This window comes from Oncorhynchus mykiss, chromosome 2 (assembly GCF_057628025.1).
Source record: "Oncorhynchus mykiss isolate SJ-2025 chromosome 2, ASM5762802v1, whole genome shotgun sequence".
NCBI classification, from domain to species: Eukaryota; Metazoa; Chordata; class Actinopteri; order Salmoniformes; family Salmonidae; genus Oncorhynchus; species Oncorhynchus mykiss.
Genome location: NC_143023.1, coordinates 76,453,548 through 76,470,662, shown reverse-complemented (window position 1 = coordinate 76,470,662; position 17,115 = coordinate 76,453,548). Strand labels below are relative to the sequence as shown.

Here is a 17,115-nt window from a genome sequence, read left to right as displayed (position 1 = left end):
CACGCTGCAAAGAGCACAAGAGGGATCACTTCATCCTAATATTTTCCAAACTCAAAGCAGTAGGCTCTCAACATAGACTTCAAAGTCTGATAATCTCTCAAGAGCACCTTGAGACAGTTTCACATGAAATTCAAATTGCACAAGTCCATACGTTTAAAATTATTTCACAAGGGCCTGGAGCCATTTCACAATACTGGTAGCCATGATTTTCTTCAGTGGAATAGCCTCAGGGAAACGAGTGGCAGCACACATTATGGTTAACAGAAACTCGTTACTACTCTTGGCTTTGGGCAAAGGACCAACACAGTCCACCAGAACCCTGCTGAAAGGTTTGTCAAAAACAGAAATAGTCTGCAAAAGTGCAATCGGTACAACGTTGTTCCGTTGACCCATCCACTGCCAAACATAACAGGATTTACAGTAAGACACAACATCCTGTTTCAGACCAGGCCTGAAGAAGTTACCTAAGATAGTCATACGTCTTGTCGACCACAAGATGGCCTGCCATACTACCATTGTGAGCCAACCTCAGTATCTATTGTCAAAGCGTAACTGGAACAACAATTAGAGATACACTGGTCCAATCGTCTTGCCCAGAAGTGGAGCAAGAATGCCATTGCCTCATTAGAACACCATCTCTGTCAAAGTAACCCACACAAACTTCCTCAAACGCCTAAAGAAACATCTTTACTCTGTTCCGAAATCAGCTGCTTCCTAGACATCAATGTGTCAACTGTAGGGACCCTCTCTTCCTTCAGAGGTCCTACAAACTAACTCACCTTTAGAGTTTAATGGATAGGTCAACTCAGGATGTTTAGCGAAATCAGGATCACCCATAAACATATTGGACAGATCGACCATGGTGGGATTGAATACATCCTCCTCAACTTTTCTGATAACCCATCAGGTTCCTCTACTCAGGCACAACCTTCCCTCCAGCCAAATTGTTTCCCAAAATGAATGAGACTCCCTTCACCGTTAGGCTAGGCCTCACTCCGATGACAATGGAATCAGAAATAAGATCAGACTCGAGTTCCACATTATACAAAGGAACTTCCATGCAACCCATTTCCACGCCTTGTACAAACACTCTGTAACCAGTTGCTGAAGTGTCAGACAAAGGCAAAACACCCTCCAAAATGATGGATTGGGCCGCCCCAGTGTCTACTGGTATCTTCACCAGCTGCTTAAAAGCATTTCCACTCTGCAGAAACACAAACCTGTCTGAAACAAAGGATTCATACACATCTGATCCAAAATCTTGTTTAGGAGATACACCAACCGCAACCAGAGACTTAATGGGCTGTTTCAACTTGGGACACAGACACAAACTGGCAGATATGAAAAGATCTGCAGAAAACTGGATTTATCTTTAGGAACTGTAGAAAAATACTCTAACCTCACAGTAGGAGGTGACTTCTCTGGATTGATTTTTGTTAAGGTAACTTTATGTGTCAAAACAAACTCATCTGCAAGAACTACAGCTTTCTCAAGAGTGAGATCCTTGTGCTCCTAAATGTAGGTTGCAACCTTTTTGTGAAGGCAATTCTTGAACTGTTCTAGAAGTATGAGTCTTTAAATCCTCATGGTCCTTGGCCTCTTGAGAACCACACCACTGATAAAAAATACATGCTTGTTGCCTTGCGAATTCAACATGGCTTTGTGATTCTGTCTTTTGTCATTTACAGAACTGTTGTCTCTGTGCCTCTGGGACCAACTCGTAAACCTGAAGAATAACGGCTTTAACAGTGTACATAATCTGAACTCTGGTCAAGAGATAAAGCGGAGTACACTTTGAGCCTTTCCCACAAGAACACTTTGGAGGAGCAGTGACCAAATATCTCCCGGCCATTTTAGGTATGGCAATCTGCTCAAACCGAGTAAAATATACATCCACTTATATCCACTTACTCATCCACGTAAAATATACATCCATTTTTCGTTGAAAGGCGGTACAACCTGTTCCAACCAAGATCAAACTCTGAGTGTCACGTTCTAACCTTAGTTCCTTTGTTTTTGTCTTTGTTTTAGTATGGTCAGGGCGTGAGTTGGGGTGGGCAGTCTGTTTTTCTATGTGGGTTTTTGAGTTCGGCCTAGTATGGTTCTCAATCAGAGGCAGCTGTCAATTGTTGACCCTGATTGAGAATCATACTTAGGTAGCCTGGGTTTCACTTTTGGTTTGTGGGGGTTTGTTTCCGTGTGAGTGTTTGGGCCACACGGTACTGTTTCGGTATTGGTAAATTCACGTTGTCATTTCTTGTTTAGTGTTCTGAGTTTTAATTAAACATCATCATGAACACTTACCACGCTGCACCTTGGTCCTCCTCTCTATCTCCAGATGACATCCGTTACACTGAGGGTGTAGGATGGCCTGACTGGATTTGGAGTACTTCCAGATCTCCCTTTGTCGCACTTCCATCTCCATCTCTTTCAATCGAATGGCATGTGCATGTTCTTCTTGTTCTAGTGTGTTGTTCTATTGTGTTGTATGTTCTTGTCTTTCCCTGTGCTCTAACTCTAATTTCTGTTGTTCCCATTTTGCCTTTAGTTCTAACTCTCGCAGTTGCACGTATATGGGGTGTACTCTACCAGCCGTAGGACCCTTTTCATCATCCTCACTCTCTGGAAGGATTTCCTCCTCCACTAAAACTCTTTGACTTCTGTTTTTGGATCGCCAGATGCCACCTTGATGTTATAATGCTTTGAAATGATACGCAGATTCGCCTTTGTACATTTATCTAGCATCTCCCATGTAGGGTTTTCCACAAATGCTTCCAACTTAGTCCATGTAGTTTTTTGTTATTAGCCTGTGTTTATGCAAATTTCAAAATGATTCCACCAATCTAATAACCCCTCAAGGTGGATGTCAGTGACAAACTCTACCACAAAATTGTATTTTGAACATTCCAATATCTGAGCACAGCAGAGCTTCAGAGTAGGGGACGAGAGCGACTACCATACTCATGGGAAACATCCCGGACGAGCCCCCATTTTATGTTAACCAAATAGTGTCACTCAAACAGGACGGGGAACTAACAAATGACCAACAACCAGAACTAAACCGGTGGGGTTTTAGGAGGGGTTCTGAAAGACACTCATGGGGGTGTCCACTGAAAGTTGACTGGCAACAACAACTGTAACCTAAAAGACACCCACCATGAGCGCCCACTAAATTTACCTAATAAGAGGCAAGCAAAAGAAAAACTTACACCAAACTTAGACAGGATGCTAACCAAAAAAGTGGAGCAAAATGAAATCAGACAAAGGAATATTTTTTTTCTAGCTATCAAAATAGGGAGTGCCAACTAATGGGGTTTCCCTCCGCATCTATCAAGACAACTGGAGCACTGGGCCAACCACTCTTCAAAAGCACCTGTGCCAGCATTAACGAAATGGCAACCAGCACAGGTGTAACATATACTAACTAAAGAGGTCACACCAATTGGTGTGCCCTACATGCTCATGATCTATTTGCACTAAAATCCAACCTCAAACCATAAATGGAAAAACCAATGCCTGTAACAAAACCGATTGGATGAGAAGGTCCCTCTCACCTTCTTATCCAATGGGTTTTGAGAAGGAGGTGAGGATGTGAGGAATGAAGGAAATGGAATTGAGATTCTCCCCTTGTTTCCTCCATTCCTCACCTCCCTCTCAAAGCACATTGGGGGAGAGGAGGGAATGTTCCTCCCCTCAGGCTCCAATGCACTTTCAAGGAGAAGCAAGGAGTGGAGGAAACAAGGACAGAGGAAGCAAGAATGTGATGTCTGGTGTTCAGGCAGGCAGACAGACAGATGGATAGACAGACAGGCAGGCACGCAAGCACACATTGCTTGAAGAGTTGACTGATTATAATTATTTAATTCTTATTCATATTGTCAATTTTTTTTTTGACCGAACCCATTGTATTATATTATTGTATTAAATGATTAAATAAACTATTAAAAAAATATATTGAAATGCAGTTTTTTAGGTTTAGCATGGCTATAAATTATAGAGAAGTTGACTAAAGCACAAACAGACCTCGCTACTAGCCATGACAAAGAAACATGCAGTGTCCACATTTCATGTGATATTTTGAATGACATGTAGATATTTTATTGTTGCTAGGAGTTATGGTCTCAGTGTGAAAATCTTGCCTGTTATTCCTGCATCTACAAATGTGAAGCTGCAAGAAAATCATATTGAATGTATTTCAAACCATTTTGAAATGTTGACCCTTGTGTCACACATTGGCCCCTTTACTTATAGAAAGACTAACATACACAGGACAAATCATAAGAAATAGGGGTATTGTAAAGATTTGGCTATTGTAAAAACATAGCAAGGTGTTGTATGCCATTTCTGCCCCATGCAGTATTGTACTAGATCACCTTTTCTACATGACTTGTCAACTGATACCGTACTGCAATTCATCAGCTTAGTGTATCAACGAAATTCAGATAATGAGTGGAATGTATTGTTATATATGTACCCGACACTATAATTACAAATGGTAGCACATAAAGTGACTCTTCCACTCTCTTCTATTGAAGCACACTGGCTGATGGAGAATTATGACATAATATTTACAGCCACTCCCATACGGAATCTTAATTTGAACATTCTGTTGTTGCAGTATTTTCCTTCATTGCAGGAAATGCAAACTAGTAGTGTATTCAAGATTTAAAAAGGCTACGAAAGTTTGTAATTTCCTCTTTAAAATGTCAGACGTGATTAGCCCTGAAGAGAAATGTATCAACCCCTACAAGAAATAAAGATATAAAGAATAAAGAATAAAAATCCACATAATAGTTCACATTTCCTATTGCTGCAGGATTATTTGATAGAGTGATTTGGTGCAGTGAACAAGTGAATTTTTGAATTTGTTTGTTGTACCCAGTCAATTCTAAATGTTGTTAGAGTTTTGAAAATGTACCAAAGATGTAATAAAGGTTAAGCTTGTACACTTGCAGTTCTGCAGTCTTGTTATATATTGACATAAGTGCAAATGATACTAAAGAGCCATTAACAAGGTTAAGTTAGTCACAATTTTGATGCATTATAATATCACATCTGAAATGTCGCAAATAGTCATGGAAATTCTTAGTCTTTTCGGTGAGCTTAATGGTTTTTATCATTAACTTAATATTCTTCCTATGCTCTGTAACTAGTGACTGTCCAGTGTACCAGGGATGGCCAGTTTGTGGTGGTGGTTGCCAGGGATGCCACTCTGCCCAACCTGGAGCTAGATTCTATCAGCCTGCTGGGGGGGAACGAAGCCCACTGCACCCCTGTCGGCATCACTTCTGCTTTTGCCATCTACCAATTCAAAGTCACTGAATGTGGAACTGTCATGACGGTACGTATCAGCTGTATTTGGCTTCAGTCTAAGTACAGGGAGGTAGTTCCTCTCTCCTTCAAAGAATTGGATCACATCATCCATATTAGTTGCAACAATGATCATATCATTGATTGTTTATTCAGGTTTAAAGATGTTGCCGCATTGTGGCAAAAGCGCTTGGTCTAACCTATGATGATTTTGCCTCTTGAAGATGAGCTGTATAAGAGTTGTGTTTATTGCAGGAGGAACCTGGTACTATTTTCTATGAGAACAGGATGTCCTCCTCATATATAGTGGAGATGGGACGCCTCGGCACCATCACCAGGGGCAGCCAATTTAAGTAGGTGATTTAAAATAATAATGATAATAATAACAACAATATCCTAGGGAAGTCTAAAATAAGCTAAAAACTGTCATGTTTTTTTCTGTATATTGGGACAGTTTGGGAATTTTGACAAGACACTGGAGTTAACATAATTTATCTTCTTAAATGTGTAATGGGATCTTTAGTAAAAATAAAATACAATTGTATTTGTCATATACACAGATTACAGCAGGTGTGCTAGCTCCCTCAACATTGCAGTACAATAATAAATATCAATAATAAAGAGTCAAATGGTCGGAGTGGATGGGTGGGAAGATACCAGTAACGTCTAGCAACCAAAAGGTTGTGTGTTCGAATAATTAGTGCCCAAATTTAGCATTTTAGCTAATTAGCAACTACTTACTACTTTTTAGCTACTTTGCAACTACTTAATATGTTAGCTAACTCTTTTCCTAACCATTACCTGAACTCTTTAACCTAACCCCTAACCTTCTTAACCCCAACACCTAACCACTAGCCTAGTGAATGATGGCCACCTAGCTAATGGTAGTTTTAGCCACCTAGATAGCAAAAACATCAAATTAAATCAAAATTTATTGGTCACATACAGATGCTATTGCGGGTGTAGCAAAATGCTCTTAGCTCCAACAGTGCAGTATTATCTAACAATTCACAACAATACACATCTAAAAGTAAAAGAATGGAATTAAAAAATATATAAATATTAGGATGAGCAATGTCAGAGTGGCATTGACTAAAATACAGTAGAATAGAATACAGTATATACATATGAGATGAGTAACGCAGTATCTAAACATTATTAAAATGACTAGTGTTCCATTATTAAAGTGGCCAGTGATTCCATGTCTATGTGTATAGGGCAGCTGCCTCTAAGGTGCAGGGTTAAGTAACCGGATGGTAGCCGGCTAGTGATGGCTATTTAACAGTCTGATGGCCTTGAGATAGAAGCTGTTTTCAGTCTCTCGGTCCCAGCTTTGATCACCTATACGAACCTCGCCTTCTGGGTGATAGTGGGGTGAACAGGCTGTGACTCGGGTGGTTGATGCCCTTGATGATAATTTTGGCGTTCCTGTGACATCGGGTGCTTTGGTGTCTTGGAGGGCAGGCAGTGTGCCCCCGGTGATGTGTTGGGCAGACTGTCCAGTAGTCAAGGTGCAACAAAACTAGGGCCTGTAGGACCTACCTTGTTGATAGTGTTGTTAATAAGGCGGAGCATCGCTTTATTATAGACAGACTTCTCCCCATCTTAGATACTACTGCATAAATATGTTTTGACCATGACAGTTTACAATCTAGGGTTACTCCAAGCAGTTTAGTCATCTCAACTTGCTCAATTTACACATTATTTATTACAAGATTTATTTGAGGTTTAGGGTTTAGTGAATGTTTTGTTCCAAATACAATGCTTCTGGTTTTAGAAATATTTAGGGCTAACTTATTCCTTGCCACCCACTCTGAAACTAACTGCAGCTCTTTGTTGAGTGTTGCAGTAATTTCAGTCGCTGTAGTAGCTGACGTGTATAGTGTTGAGTAATTCACATAAATAGATACTCTGGCTTTACTCAAAGTTAGTGCATAGGGCCTAAACAGCTACCCTGGGGAATTGCTGATTCTAACTGGATTATATCTGAGAGGCTTCCATTAAAGAACACCCTCTGTGTTCTGTTAGACAAGTAACTCTTTATCCACGTTATAGCAGGGGGTGTAAAGCCATAACACAAGTTTTTCCAGCAGCAGACTATGATCGCTAAAGTCAAAAGCTGTCTAATAAGACAGCCCCCACAATAATTTAATCAATCAATTTCTCTCAGCCAATCATCAGTCATTTGTGTAAGTGCTGTGCTTGTTGAGTGTCCTTCCCTATAAGCATGCTGAAATCATGTTGTCAGTTTGTTTACTGTGAAATAGCATTGTACCTGGTCAAACATATTTTTTTCCAGAAGTTTACCAAGGGTTGGTAACAGGCTGATTGGTCGGCTATTTGAGCCAGTAAAAGGGGCTTTACTATTCTTGGGTAGCGAAATGACTTTAGCTTCCCTCCAGGCCCGAGGGCACACGCTCTCTAGTAGGCTTAAATTGAAGATGTGGCAAATAGGAGTGGCAATATCATCTGCTATTATCCTCAGTAATTTTCCGTCCAGACTGTCAGACCCCAGTGGCTTGTCGTTGTTGATAGACAACAATAATTTTTTCGCCTCTTCCACACAGACTTTACGGAATTAAATTATTGTCTTTCATAATATGGTCCGATATACAGTACTTGGATGTGTAGTGTCAGCGTTTGTTGCTGGCATGTCATCCTTAAGTTTGCTTATCTTGCCAATGAAAGTCATTAAAGTAGTTGGCAACATCAGTGGGCTTTGTGATGAATGAGCCATCTGATTCAATGAATGAAGGAGCTGAGTTCACTTTTTTCCCCAAAAGTTAAGGTGCCCCAAAGCTTTTTGCTATCATTCTTTATATAATTGATATTTGTTTCATAGTGTAGTTTATTTTTTATTTAGTTTAATCACATGATTTCTTAATTTGCAGTATGTTTGCCAATTAGTTGGGCTGCCACACTTAATTGCCATAACTTTTGTCTCATCCCTCTCAACCATACAATTTTTAAATTCACATTTTAAAATTCAAATTAACAGTTTTAGTAATTTTCTTAATGGTTGTGTGCTTATTAGTAACTGGAATAAGTAGTTTCATAAATGTGTCAAGTGCAGAATCTGGTTGCTCCTCATTACACACCACAGACCAGCAAATATTCTTTACATCACATGAAAATGAAAATGAAAATTACAGGCCTCTCTCATCTTTTTCAGTCGGAGAACTTGCACAATTGGTGGCTGACTAAATACTTTTTTTCCCCACTGTATATGCCTAGAGAGCAATGATTATGTGAAACAGAGTATGTTACAGTCCCCTGATGTCTCTCTGGAAGGAGATCCTCGCCTTGAGCTTTACTGTCCAGAGACTGAACATTAGCGACTAATATACTTGTAAGCGGTGGATGGTGTTCACGCCTCCTTAGTCGGACTAGAAGTCCACTCCGAATAGCTCTTCTCCGCTGGTGGCGTCTTGGAGCAGCCTCTGGGATAAGTTCAATTGCCTTGGGGGGGTATGAACAAAGGATCCAATTCGGGAAAGTCGTATTCCTGGCTGCTCTGAAATCCAAAAGTTACTTCCATGTAATATGTAATAACACAAAAAAACGTTCTCGGCTGATAATGTAAGAAATAACACACACAAAAACTAAATACTGCAAAGTTGCTTTGGAACTAGAAGCACTAGAAGCAGAGCTGCCATGTCTGTCGGCGCCATCTTGGAATTTGTAGCAAATCATACAAATTATAATTCAGAGCATATCTTATGAAACGGATGATGGACATCCACAAACTAATACCAAACACAAAACATATACTAATTTGAGTGTCCCGGATATTTGTTTACTATGTTACGTCTACCCCTGATTCAAGGTTAGTGAGTGAGTGAGTGTCTCTGTCTGTCTAAAATGGATGGTAGATATGGTGTATCACATTTAACAAACCAAACATTAAAATACCATTATAGAAGGCAAAGTAAAAACCCAAACTGGTCCGTGCATAAATACCGGTGTACGGTATACCACCCAGCCATAGGCTACCTTGTACTTCATGTTTGAGTTTTTGCTTGTAAGCAGGAATCAGGAGGATATCGATATGGTCCGATTTGCTAAATGGAGGGTGGGGGAAAGCTTTGTATGCATCTCTGTGTGTGGAGTAAAGCTGATTTATCCCTTTAGTTGCACAGGTGACATGCTGGTATAAATTAGGTAAAACAAATTTAAGTTTTCCTGTATTAACCTTTTACTGCAGTCGGCTAAATCAGGGTCTGTGATAAGGTGCGTCTCGGTGAGAGGTGTAGGAGTCAGGCGCAGGAGAGCAGGGATTTCTGAGAAGCGTGTTTAATATATATATATATATAGTCCACCAATACAAAAATGGCACAGACAAAAATCCAAAACTAGCTCTCGAATGATCAGAATTGGCACGAAGGAACAACCACAGTTCCGACACTTACATACACGTGCCTAAATAGTGAAAGCAATACAGAAACTCGTGCAAAACACACGGAGGAACAAACTCAGTTCCGAAACTTAACTACACGTGCGTGCGTGATAGTGAAAACAATAAACATCAAAGATAACTGTTTGACATTTCGGAAGATTTCGGAAGATTTTTTGCATGTTTTTTAAATGTTTATCCAATATGAAATTATGAAAAGTATTTATAACATTCCACCCATGAGGCCACTAGAACATTTGACTGCAGGAAAGGACAACAATCACCGGCCACTAAGAGCACCGTCTCTGGATTAGCATTTTCTTGTTTACTTATGGCCTTATACAGCTCGTTGAGTGCTGTCTTAGTGCCAGCATCGGTTTGTTGTGGTAAATAGACAGCAATGAAAAATACAGATGAAAACTCTCTTATTAAATAGTATGGTCTCATGCTTATCATGAGGTATTCTAACTCAGGTGAGCAGAAACTCGAGACTTCCTTAATGTTAGAGATCACGCACGTGCTTTTTTCAATGAAGAGACAAACATCACCCCAGCTACCCCTCCTCAAACTTACTAGGTTCAGTCCTGCCGATGCATAGAAAGATGTATTGTATATTATCCATGTCCTTCTTCACCCTTGAATCTGAGAAACATTGTATATTACAGTTCTTAAATGTTCCGTTGATAGGATAGTCTCGAACGGAGCTCGTCCAGCTTATTGTCCAGCGATTGCACATTCGGCAATAGAACAGAGTGTAGAGGCGATTTACCATTCACCGCCGTAGTCTCACCAGGGTGCCCATATATCTGGCGTCTACAGTGCCATCTTTGCCTCCTTCGAGTGTTGGGGATTAGGGCCTGGTCCGGGATAATCAATATGTCTTTTGCCTCTGACGTCCAAATCGAGGTTAGTGATAGATGTTCTGATGTCCAGAAGCTTTTTTTCAGTCATTGGAAACTATGGTCAAAACATGCTACACCAAAAAGGTTAAGAGCAGTGCAAAAAAATACACATACACAAAATAGCACAATTTGTCAGGAGCCTGGAATACGGCCGCCATTCCCTCCAGCGCCATTCCATTAAATGACATATAGGCAAGCCAAAACGCCTCCTAAACCTTAAACAGCCAGGTCACCTGTGATACAAGTCAGCATTCATGTCCATCCATGTCTGAGGACATCGGGAGATGACGTGGAAACCGTCCACTAGGGGCTACAATTAGAGCTGTTACCTTCAACTAGATTTCAGTTTTGTTAGGGTGTTATGGATGGGGATGGTGAATAGGCATAAGCATCTGCCTCTGTTTCGCTTTTTAGATTTTTGTTTTCTTAGCCTATACCAAACCTTAACCCTTAACCATTTGGAGTTAATGCCTAGCCTTAAGATTTCGATGTTAATGCCTAAACTTTACATTAAACACTTCAAAATTTGATGTTTGCAACAACTTTGAAATGTGATGTTTGAGAAACATGGATTAATGTCTATTTCTGACGTGAGACTGTGAGAGCTAGTTTCCTTATATGGCCGGATTTGAAGTTGAGATGTCAAGATGTCTGACCACACTCCCTTTATTCCCAGTCTAATATTCCAGTGCAGATATAGGGGCACCGTGATTGAGGCTCTTGTGATTGAGGTGAAGCAGGTGCCTCCCCCAATTCTTCTACCAGCTCCTGGACCCCTCAGAGTTGAGCTCAGACTGGCCAATGGAATATGCCTCACCAAGGGATGTAAGGAAGGCAAGTGGCACTATATTCGTTGATTAGTTTGTTGGATTAATAAATGGGCGTATTAATGAATCTTTCCTCTTTTGAAACAGAGGAGGCGGCCTACACCTCTTACTACACGGAGGCAGACTACCCTGTCACCAAGTTCCTCAGGGATCCCGTGTACGCTGAGGTTCGCATCCTGGAGAGGACAGATCCCAACATTGTGCTGACCCTGGGTCGCTGCTGGGCCACCACAAACCCCGACCCTCTCAGCCTACCCCAGTGGAACCTTATCATTTCTGGGTAAATATCTGAATAAGTAGAAGTTGTAAAAATGTTTAACTGTACGTCCAATTTCTTTTATACCATTTATTGTAAAGATGAGGAAAACGTTCAGCAGCTCTAGGAGAACTTCACTTCAACGCAGCTCTCTCTCGCTCGCTCTCTCTGTGTCTGTCTCTCTTTCTTTCTTTGTATCTTTAGATGTCCGTACAAGGATGACCGTTACCTGACCATGCCCATCCCTGTGGAAGCCTCCTCTGGTCTGTCCTTCCCAACCCACTACAGGCGCTTCGTCCTCAAGATGTTCACCTTTGTTGATTCGACATCTATGTCCCCCCTGAGGGAGAGGGTATGACCATAGAAATACATATATAGTACCAGTCAAAAGTTTGGACACACCTACTCATTCAAGGGTTTTTCTTAATTCTTTATTATTTTCTACATTGTAGAATAATAGTGAAGACATCAAAACTATGGAATAACACATATGGAATCATGTAGTAACCAAAAAAGTGTTTAGATTCTTCAAAGTAGGCACCCTTTGCCTTGATGACAGCTTTCCACACTCTTGGCATTCTCTTAACCAGCTTCACCTGGAATGCTTTTCCAACAGTCTTGAATGAGTTCCCACATATGTTGAGCACCTGTTGGCTGCTTTTCCTTCACTCCGTGGTCCAACTAATCCCAAACCATCTCAATTGGGTTGAGGTTGGGTGATTGTGGAGGCCAGGTCATCTGATGCAGCACTCCATCACTCTCCTTCTTGGTCAAATTTCCCTTACACAGCCTGGAGGTGTGTTGAAAAACAAATGGTAGTCTGACTAAGCTCAAACCAGATAGAATGGCTTATCGCTGCAGAATGTTGTGGTAACCATGCTGGTTAAGTGTGCCTTAAATTCTAAATAAATCACTGACAGTGTCACCAGCAAATCACCCCCACACCATCACACCTCCTCCTCCATGCTTCATGGTGGGAACCCCACATGCGGAGATCATCCGTTCACCTACTCTGTGTCTCAAGACACGGCAGTTGAAACCAAAAATCTAAGATTTGAACTCTTGAATTTGAACTTTTAACAAGGCACGCCTGTTAATTGAAAAGCATTCCACACATACCTCATGAAGCTGGATGAGAGAATGCCAAGTGTGTGCAAAGCTGTCAAGGCAAAGGGTGTCTACTTTGAAGAATCTTAAATATATTTGGATTTGTTTAACATTTTTGGGGTGAATACATTATTCGATATGGGATTCACCTGACAGACACTCTAAATGTGACCACCACACGCAGAAGATGATGCCCCCATTCCGCCCACTAATTGGGCTTCTTTTGCACATTATGTGTTGTTTATGTGGGGGGGATGCTGTAAATCAAAATTACTCTATGTGTTCTAAAAGATGAGACATTGAGAATTATAATAAATCCTGCTTTAATCCATCAGCAAAATTGTCACGGGGGAAAGGGGGACATGAACAGGTTGATTCATCCGCTCATTTTTATTTACATTTAGGGACATTTGGGTCCAACTCGAAGTCAAGCCCCTCCCTCTCATCCTAATGGCAAAATTTTGAAGAATACCCTGCATGAGAGGAGCTATAAAACAGCACATTTCTTATCTTTTCCCCATGGCAAAATGTGTAGAATTGTAGGAAATTAGCTTTAAACTGCATCATTTTTTCTCAGACTCATGACAAAGTCTAGAATAGCATTATAAACTCAACATTTTCTCTCCGCCCCATTGCAAAATGTGTTGAAATGCAGGAATCTAGCTGTTTTCCTAAAGAAAACATGTTTGGGGGGACTTCCATTTATCCTTCCACTTAAGCCGTGTTTTCAAATTATCTCTCCCTATAACCCACAACAGAGGCATAATAATGTCAAACTGTGTAGAATTGCAGGTAATATGTTTTAAAATGTCAAAAACATTTCCGGGGGAGGACCCGCCCTTTACATTTCCATATTATAAAAATCATGTTACAGTATCAATGTTTATGATCGCTATGTGTATCATACCCAGGGCTGTTCTGAACAGAATTAGCCTATTTTTGTGGCATTGTCCAGAAGACTCATCTGAATGCACTCATGACTCCATTCTATGTGCACCAAAATGACTTTCTGTTTCTTTGAAGTTCTTTGTGAAAAACTAACACTGTAAAATCATATTTTATTACTTAGCTAGTTATTTTGACAACAGAATAAGCTTTTAAATGATGTACTCCCGACCCTGAATGAGATTTATAATGGACCATTTGTTAATTGCGTAAACAACAAAGAGTAGTTGTTTTATGGTTGGGATGCAGGGCTGTTTTCCAAATAGAACTACAAGTGCGCTTGCTTCAGTTCCTCAATGGCAGCGCTTGGAGAGCAAAAAAAGCTCAAAATAGTTAAAAGCTCTTTCCTTCATAAAAGTGCATTGAAATGACTGGTACCACTTGAAGACACCAGTTAGACCCCTCACTAAAACGCTTCAATTTTTTTGTCTTATGTTGCACTTAATAGTTTTCCTGGAAAAATTGGACTATGTTATTGAATGTATACAGAGTATTTCCAGATTTCGTTATCAACATATGCTGCGAAAAGTACAGTTAATGTAAAATGCAAATGAGATGGATTGAGGCTTGTCTTGTGTCAGGTGAACTGTTGTGTCCTCAACTTTGTTGGATCATTTCCCCCTAATCCCCATAAGTGATCGACTTCAATTGCTACCATTGTTATGCATATTCTTCTCATATTTCTTAGGCCAATTTCCACGAGTGTAAATGGTTGATTCTGTGGGTATGACTGTGTTTTAATTCTGCTGAATAAGATAGTTGGAACAACTCCATTGATGTTCTTGATTACCATGCTAACACTGTTTATTAAATGCATTCAATTAAAATGCACAAAATAGAAAAAGTAATTTATGCAAACATATTTTTCAGTGCCGCTTTTTTTAGCTGTCCTATTACATTTGGTATTACTTTCTGGTAATTACTCAATGATTTAACATAATTATTTTTGCTTGCTTCTTGGTCACAATTGGTACTTTCTAGCAGTATAGTTTGTATAAATATGAAACTATTATACATTGTTCTTGGGTAATAATTATCTAAATACATAAGTATTACCTCCTTAAAAAACATTTTAATGTAATATCTCTTGCAGATGTTCATCCATTGTAATACAGATTTGTGCCAGCCATACCAGGAAAACTGGTACTGTGTACCAAGATGCTTCAGAACGAGTGAGTTACGTTTTCTCAGTTAGGCTGCATTCCATTACAGAAAATGGTTTCCTTCCCCTCTACCCTTCCCTACAGTTTAAGTCTCGTCCCTCTCTGCAACTGACCACATACAATTTCCTTTCCAGGGAGACACATTGCCGATGCAGTTCAGAAGACCACCAGAAGCGAGTCTACTTTGGTTTCCAGTGGCGAACTGATCCTGACTCAAGCAAGCCCACCAACTAGAATATTGGTTGACTGAATACCAGCACTTTGGAGGCCATTGGCCAGTGGATAAATTGGTCCACTTTGGGGTTGATTTAATGGAATTAAATTGTTCCCCAAAAGCCCCTGACCAAATTGATATTTGGTGAGGCTGTTTTTCACACCTTTAGCGAAATATCTTGTATGGAAGTCTATGCAATATAATGTTTACAGGATGATAAAGGAATGTTGAGACAAGTTGGAATGTTCACATGCTCATTGAAAATGACTGTATCAAACAACAATGGAACATTCTATTGGATGGGTTTTAGTTAATGTTACAAATAACATAACTACATATTTGTTTTGCGGAAATTGGTCATACTGGGAAATAATACAAGTCCAAGAGATCCAAATCTGGTAGCATATTGATTTATTTGCCACCTGTAATAGTCTGTTGTATAGCGGTGCTCAGCATGCTAAAATTAAAGGTGTGCTCTGTCATTTGTTGAGCAAGTTAACACAAAGACATACAGATGAAGGATATTAATTTGAATACCTTATTGTTGAAGGAAGTTTTCTGCACAGCAGTAAATGCAAACTTGTAGTGTATTCAAGGTTTAAAAAGATTTGGCCTTACTAAAAATGCATCAACTCCAACAAAAATATAAATTAATTATAATCCACACAATAATTGACATGTTCTGTTGCAGGATTATTTTCTTGCTGTGAGAAACTGGGCAAATGATCTCTAAAAAGGAAGATTGGTGATTTTAATCTATTCGATCCCTGACCATCAAGATGAAAGTTATGCTCTCTAACCTTACAAGTTATTTAATGAAATATGTTCCCTAATAATTTCATAGACATTAGTTAAGTGGCTGGTTGACACATTTTATAGAATCTATGCTATTGTTAATTAGGAAAAAATCCAGCCTTTTAGCAATTGGGCCATTGCTGATGCCCTCGACAACCCTCAGCAGCCACAACTAATACATATTTTACATTAACAGTGTAACCATCTATAAAGGCCGTGAAGTAGTGGCGTCAAGTGATATACGTTATATTGATGAATATAAAATATACAGTTGACGTCGGAAGTTTACATACACTTAGGTTGGAGTCATTAAAACTAGTTTTTCAACCACTCCACAAATTTCTTGTTAACAAACTATAGTTTTGGCAAGTCGGTTAGGACATATGCTTTGTGCATGACACAAGTCATTTTTCCAACAATTGCTTTACAGTTAAATTATTTCACTTATAATTCACTGTATCACAATTCCAGTGGGTCAGAAGTTTACATACAATAAGTTGACTGTGCCTTTAAACAGCTTGGTAAATCAAATTTTATTAGTCACATGTGCCGAATACAACAGGTGTAGTAGACCTTAGTGAAATGCTTACTTACGAGCCCCTAACAAACAGCACAGTTTAAAAAAAATACAGATAAGAATTAGAGATAAGTAGCAAGTAATTAAAGAGCAACATAAAAAAAATAACATACACAGGGGGGTGCCGGTACAGAGTCAATGTGTGGGGGCACCAGTTAGTTGAGGTAGTATGTACATGTAGGTAGAGTTATTAAAGTGACTATGCATAGATGACAGAGAGTGGCAGTGGCGTGGAGGAGGGGGGAGCAACGCATTTGAATTGATGTTCATTTCTTGGGGGTAGAAGCGGTTTAGAAGCCCCTTGGACCCCTCACATAGGTGTTCCTTTAGTCCAGGTGGGAAAGGGCAGTGTGGAGTGCAATAGAGATTGCATCATCTGTGGATTTGTTGTGGCAGTATGCAAATTGGAGTGGGTCTAGGGTTTCTGGGATGATGGTGTTGATGTGAGCCATGACCAGCCTTTCAAAGCACTTCATGGCTACAGACGTGAGTGCTACGGGTCGGCAGTCATTTAGGCAGGTTTCCTTAGTGTTCTTCGGCACAGGCACTATGGTGGTCTTCTTAAAACATGTTGGTATTAGACTCGGACAGGGAGAGGTTGAAAATGTCAGTGAAGACACTTGCTA

At 40.0% G+C, this 17,115-nt stretch overlaps 1 protein-coding gene across 1 annotated transcript in view; it reads left to right on the top strand.

Annotated features, from left to right (window-relative positions):
- LOC110502016 (uncharacterized) overlaps positions 1-15,511 on the top strand; it is a 53,095-nt gene extending 37,584 nt beyond the window's left edge. The window contains exons 2-8 of the mRNA XM_090208279.1: positions 5,154-5,341; positions 5,566-5,663; positions 11,282-11,439; positions 11,520-11,712; positions 11,893-12,040; positions 14,834-14,912; positions 15,038-15,511. Of these exons, the coding sequence (XP_090064405.1) occupies positions 5,154-5,341; positions 5,566-5,663; positions 11,282-11,439; positions 11,520-11,712; positions 11,893-12,040; positions 14,834-14,912; positions 15,038-15,153 (980 nt within the window). The 3' untranslated portion in view covers positions 15,154-15,511. The remainder of the gene's footprint in view (positions 1-5,153; positions 5,342-5,565; positions 5,664-11,281; positions 11,440-11,519; positions 11,713-11,892; positions 12,041-14,833; positions 14,913-15,037) is intronic.
- Positions 15,512-17,115: the final 1,604 nt, after the last annotated feature.